Source organism: Pyxicephalus adspersus, chromosome 1, assembly GCF_032062135.1.
Source record: "Pyxicephalus adspersus chromosome 1, UCB_Pads_2.0, whole genome shotgun sequence".
NCBI classification, from domain to species: Eukaryota; Metazoa; Chordata; class Amphibia; order Anura; family Pyxicephalidae; genus Pyxicephalus; species Pyxicephalus adspersus.
This window is the reverse complement of record NC_092858.1, coordinates 166,379,016-166,385,714: the sequence shown is the minus strand read 5'-3', so window position 1 is coordinate 166,385,714 and position 6,699 is coordinate 166,379,016. Positions and strand designations below refer to the sequence as shown.

General features: G+C 37.1%; 1 protein-coding gene across 1 annotated transcript in view; it reads right to left on the bottom strand.

Annotated features, from left to right (window-relative positions):
• LOC140321560 (MORC family CW-type zinc finger protein 3-like) overlaps positions 1–5,487 on the bottom strand; it is a 23,784-nt gene extending 18,297 nt beyond the window's left edge. The window contains exons 1-3 of the mRNA XM_072398281.1: positions 4,091–5,487; positions 2,725–2,857; positions 1,089–1,303 (exon numbers count right to left, since the gene is read on the bottom strand). Of these exons, the coding sequence (XP_072254382.1) occupies positions 1,089–1,303; positions 2,725–2,756 (247 nt within the window). The 5' untranslated portion in view covers positions 2,757–2,857; positions 4,091–5,487. The remainder of the gene's footprint in view (positions 1–1,088; positions 1,304–2,724; positions 2,858–4,090) is intronic.
• Positions 5,488–6,699: the final 1,212 nt, after the last annotated feature.

Here is a 6,699-nt window from a genome sequence, read left to right as displayed (position 1 = left end):
ACTAACTTTTCCCCCCCAGTTTTGGGGAAGAAAAAGTGCGTCTTATATGGCAAAAAATACGGTACATTTAAAACCAAATACTTTCTTTTTAGTTTTTAGAAGAATATGAAGGATTAGAAATCAGTTTAGGTCTTTTTTTTGGCTATGGAGATTTGCCATGACTTCATATCCTGAAGACCCAGCAAGAAGCAAATAGAAATCTCCCCGGATCAAAGGAATGCCTTTTTAGATACTGTAGCAAAGGGTTTCCATTTAACAATTTCAACCTAACAAGACAAAGGGACCCTCTCCCTGGGACACAGTCAGCAATAACAATTACCGGTATTTCTAATCCTAGCCCAATTAATTTTAGTGAAACAACGGCAACCATATAGGCATTTTTATTTGTGCTGTAACCAACTATCTTGGATAGAGGTTTAGTCTTGCATTTGGATTAGAATACTACCTACCTAGAATAAGTGGGTAAGTTTTTGAATTTCTGAGTGACATTCAATTGTTCCAAGTTTGACTGAATTGATCAAATGGATTCAGTTGTTGACCCATATGAATAACATTTGCATCTAAATGACAGTATCCTCTGACACTGCAGAAAACAGAAATAAAAGCATACTAAAAACCGTGCTATATACCAAAAAATGTGTGAACTGAAAATTATTGTAAACCCTAACCATGAACTTTTACTTTTTGTACAATTTAGTCTGAAAATTTGCCAATAAAAGCTTTTTGTTTATTCTATTAGGTAACTGCAAAAAATACATCCACCTAGCCAGAAACTCAGTGTTGTCATCCGCTCCCTTATTTCTGGTCATCCACCTAAATTCCTTCACTTATCAGAAATGGCAGACAATATAAATCCGGTTTAAGCATTCAGATGACCTGTGCTTAGACAGTGAAATCTGTCTTAAATTCCTAAACAAAACAGAATGACTTTGAGGGAAGATTATTTTTTCCCCATTGTTGACTAGCATTCTTTAGCATCTGTAAAAAGAAGTTTTCACAATTTTCTGAGTGGTTCTGCTATATTCATTACCAAACATAATTGCAGAACTCAATGTGATAAAAAAAAATGAATAAACAGAAAAGGATATTTTGCTTATCAAAGGAGATAATTGGCACAATGACATGCTCTGCATTAATCTTCTCCAGAAAGGTCTGAGATAACATCCCTATGTGCATTCCAGAGTCATTTTTTGTGAACACGATGGCGTCCCTTCCCAGACGCATGGAGCCTGACTTAAATCCATTTCCGTATAGGCCGACAGGCACGTGACCATGAACAGCAACCTTGTCACTGAACCCGAAACTGCAATGTGATAAGGAAAGAATGAAAACATCAGTGCGCTGAAAAGCAATAGATACGACTGTCTCTATGAAGCTAACAGTACACAAGTCACAAAGAAAAGCAGGAAAATAATAGGACAACAAATGGCCATCTCTGACCATGCTACCGATATAATTTAGAAAACTGGAGGTTTACAAAAACCTATTTGTAACTGGCTTTTGTTATTTTGTGGTTGCTGACAAGCTGAATCACATGGGTGCCTACAAACCCTTTGTGGATTCCAGTAGAAAGAACTCACCATAAAACTCCTTGTTCTACCTAACATCCACAGCCATCATTGTTCATAACACTTTTAATGATTTATTTGTGAAAATGTTTTTAAGTCTATTAGTTTGAGGATTGCAATATGTACCATTACAAGCTAAGCAGCAGCACATAGAAATGACCTAATTTCACAGAGGTAATGCCCAAACCTTTGGCTGTAGTAACCCTGATTTGTACAGAAATCAATAGCAAGCGTTTGAGCCCTAGAAAAGTGTTCACTGCCACAATCAGTTTAAACTTGATTCTATACACTAGATGGCGCTGTGTCCTAATGTAAAACATATGCTTACTAGCAAAGACATTATGACACATCGCTATCTACTGGAGGCCAACAATAATGCACAAAATACACAATTTAAGAACATCATACCAGCTCACAAAGCACAAACACTGTAACCTGTAGAAAGGAGGAAAAATTACAAACTGGCTATGGCCCGTTTACAACTGCCCCTCCCCTATACATAAATGCAAAAAAAAAAACACTTGAATGTATTTATTCACATTCAATGTTTTTGACCTCTGTAGTAAATACTGTTTTGAAAGCAGTGATGGACAAGTTTTGTGCCCCAAATTTACACCTGAGTCAGTGTAGTTCTCCTGTTCCAGGTTATTCCTAGTTTATATTCCAATTATTTTATATTTAGGTACATACGGTAAGTATTGCATAGAATGATGAAGTTGCTAACTTTTAGGTGACCAGTATTACTGAACAAGAACAAGATATGCAGCGATAAAAATCCAGCAATATACCCAATTAGAGTTCTCCCCAGCCCCTTTAATTAGAGTTCTCCCCAGCCCCTTTAATTAGAGTTCTCCCCAGCCCCTTTAATTAGAGTTCTCCCCAGCCCCTTTAAGCCTGGTGCACCACCCAGCTTTTTTTATTAACCGTCTGCTTTTTGGGTGGTTACCAAAACCCTAGGTCACAATACAGGGGCGGCTTCCTATCGCCTCTTCCTACCAAGCGTTAAAAAAAAAAAAAAAATTCTTGGGAGAATATTTTGTTAGAATGCATTGTTAGTACATCTATCAATGTGTGGTCTCATTCACCTACAACAGCAGCATAGGTATAGACTGAAATTATGCAAGACATAAAGTGCCAAATGGTATACATCACTTACCTAAGCATTTTGTGCAATTTGTCTAGAGTCATCCCATTCCCGTTGTCTGTAAAGGTGAGACATATCTCTTGTTTAAAAACTGTTTTATCAATCCAGATTTGTTTAGCGTTGACATCAGGATCATAGGCATTATCTGTAAACAATGAAAAAATCATGTTACTTCAAAAAAGTTTTCTAGCTTTCCATTCCGGCTTAAAAGCAAGAAAAATGCATTTACATAAATCACAAAAAACGTGTAATTCTACAATAAAATTAATGTGAAAAAAACAAAAACAAAGACTGCAAACAGACTCTATAAAAGAAGCTTTAGCTTCCTATCTTCTTGCAATACCAATAGAACAAAGCTTGCAATAAACTTTTTACTGGAGTTTCCAATTCAGTTTGCACTGTACTGAAATGTTAAGCGTATGAATTAGAAAATTTGCCAAACATGATTATTTTAAAGTGTATTGCCTTTCTTTGTGGATAAGAAAAAAAAAAGAAAATTTTGCTGAGGTGAAAAAAGGTGTGTATTTCACCAATGTTCTCCCCAGAGCCTTTTAGCTGGGTGCACCACGCATTACATTTCAGTAACCACCCACAAACAGCCTCGTGGTTATTGAGTTCGAACACAAGATAGGAGGTGCCACCCACCTACAATTTCTTCTCACCTAGCTTAAAAAAATTATTTCTGGGGAAAATATTGTTTCACCTTTTAGGCTTGTAGGCTTGTAGTGCAAATTATAAAAGACAAATATTTTTTTATGTTTACCTACCACTTACTACCTGCTCCTATCTTAGGAGAAGTCTACAGAAAATTCTAACATTGGTCCACACAAACTAATAACTGGCCAGATACTGGAAAACATCAGATGTTAGGAGTAAAATCAGAGTTGGTTGTTGGTTAGTGTTTTTTTAAGTGCAACACTGCAACCTTAACTCTCAATTGTCTAGGCAACCAAGAATGAATGGGAGCGCAGAGTCTCCCGGGATACCTACGTCATGCATCCCGGACTGGGCTTGCTCGAATATGTTGAGCATGTGCAGAAGGTGCCCTTTCATCAATAGGGGAAAAAAATTGCCGATCTTGCGTATACCCAGTGAGAGCCGCAAGTTTTTTTCCAATCTACATCACCCGATCTCACAACTGCGCAGTGCGAGATCAGGTGAAGCATAAGAAGAACACGAAAGAAGAGAGGAGAAGATGGCAGCGCTTGGCCGAAGACGAATATCGGGGCAACACGGGACCTCCCGACCGATAGACTGATCTGCGGGATTGAAGGTCAGTGTGATTTTTTTTTGTTTTGGGTTTACTTCTGCTTTAAGGTAGAAACCTCCTTGAAAACTTTTTCTTTACAAAAGGTAAAAATATAGGAAAATGACATACCTATAAGTTCTGCTACAGCACTGAAGGGCCAGGTATGACTCGTGGAGTTGGTATGCAGAAATTTGGGACACAACTGAAAAATATAAAGAATAAAAAATAAATAAATAAAAAGATTAGAATTATAAGTTTACACTAAATAGGCAAAAAATAGTAGTAATAAAATATAATTGTGTAAATTTTATTTAGGATTTATATATGCCCCCTTTTTTGGCTTTTTGTACTTTGTCAAAGATTGGCACTTTAGTTTGAGTATCAGGGTTCAGAAGTTAATCCTATGCCCTTCCACAATCTGACAAAAAATCCTGACTGGGTATTAGCATCTAATAAACTGTGTTTCGAGACATTAGATTTCTTTTTGTTACTAAGGACTGGTTAGGTAAAGAAGAACAAGTATGCAAACCGAAACCATATTTCCAAGGATGCCAATGATCCCTTCAACACCCCAAACACCTTACCTCTTGTAACAGGTCTCGTAGGTCATGTTAGTGCAGGTGACAAGCCCCCCCGGCAGCAAGTTACCTACACTTTTTGATGGAGTTGCAAATGTAATTCTATTATCACTTCCAAATACATACATTCTGTTTGACCTTTTTATCTTTAAAAAAAAGCCAGTGGCACTGCCCATTAACTGCATATTAGGTTTTGGAACAATCTGATATAATGATCACAGGAACACCGATATTCTCCATGGTTACACCAACTGTTGTTTTTCCAGGACAGTTGTGGCGGGACCACATCCAATGTTGTTGCTACTGCTTGTCATCCCCAGAATAACCAGCTTTTACTGGTGATGGAAATATATGCCGAATCACATTTGGCAAACCCCTGCTAACTGCTTTTATGGGTTTTCCTATATTGGTTGCTGTCAGTCTGCAGGATCAATGACCTGGATGCATATTTTACAGCAGAATCTTACTTTTCTCCAACGTTCCTGAAGAAGCAGACTTGATCTGCGAAACGCGTTGAAAGTTGCCTGTATATTTAAATAAATCAGCATAGCCTACAATTTTTGTATATGGTAGAACTTCAACTTTATACTTTTCATACTATAGAAAATCGTGTTCTCCCGTGCTAGAAAGATTATATTGCTAATAAGAAAATGTATGTTTTTATATATAATTTTCATCTTTCTAACTATTCATCTCAAACTAAAAGTCCCATTGAAAAACAAAACAATTCTTGAATATCTTTGATATAAGGGATGTGGCATTAAAATTATTAATATTTTTAAACGGGATTTATATAATGCCAACATTTTACGCAGCGCTGTACATTAAATAGGGGTTGCAAATGACAGACTAATACAGAAAGTGATACAGGAGGAGAGGACCCTGCCCCGAAGAGCCTACAATCTAGTAGGTGGGGGAATATATATACAATAGGATGGGAGATTACTTTAAATACACCTAGAGGATTATATATTATAATAAAATGTAGTTTAAAAAGTAGCTTTTTGAGTTCTGAATAAAGAAGAAGTTCCTTGCGCTCTCTCTCTCTGATTATATATTTTATACATATTATGAAAAAAATTATTTTAAATATAGACTTGGATTTGGTTTGGATAAGCAAGTAAAGTGATCCACTTCCTAGCTTTACCTCAAGGCCTAAATATTGCTTGTCTCTTCTGTCCTGGCAGTAACAGATGCTTGCAGAATGACAGGTTGTACTTTTATATCCAACACCTTCCATCTAACATGACCAGCTTATAGATACATTAAAGTGCATGGAAACTAGAATGAAGTGGAACTATACATTAAAAATAGAAAAATGATGGGTTTGTTTATTTTAAAAGGGCCAAGCAATGTCACTTCTTCAATAAAACATACCAGCCTCTGTTGCAGCTTAGTGTATGATCCTGGCTTGCCCAGCTACCCAGAAAGAATTAACTCTTGTAAGCATGTGCAGAAGTTCAAGATGGCCGAAGACCTGATTCCAGAAGATTAGGTGAAGATGGTAGTGTTGTAGCAAGGGGAGGTGAACGTTATAATAGATAAGTTTATTTTACTGAAAAAGGGTTTAGTTCCAGCTTTTTTAAAATTTTCTGGACAGTTAAATATGCCATTAGAAGCCGTGCAATAGTTCAGCATGGGTAGGAGAACACAAGGATTTGCTTTATTAGACAGCAGGGACACTGTTTGGTGATTTACCCAGCGTTATCACATGGGGGAGGCAAAGAGTCCCTCTTAAGAGTTTGGGCTTTTACATCAAGATAAATCTCTTCACTCCTAATGACTGAACAGAGAAGTAGGAATTGAAAATAGGAAGGAGGGAGGGAGGGAGAGAGTGAGTGTGTGTGTTAACTGGCTAACCATCCATGTGGATGTGAAGACATTTGCAAAATAATACCAAATAATTTTTAAGAAATCTATTCCAGATATGCTGAATCAACCAGCTTCTCCCATGATAGTCTATCTTTCCCAGTCTTGGAGAGCTTTAATAAATCAGGCTCAATGTTCCTGAAGGTATCTAGTTGCATGATATTATAGGTTGCATGACTTGCAGAAGAAATCTTTTGCAAAGCACAGCTGAGGTTGTGGGTGATTGTAAGAGCTGAGCTGAGCTGTATCATCTTATAACTCATTAATGACCAAGACAAACTCTGCAGCTGT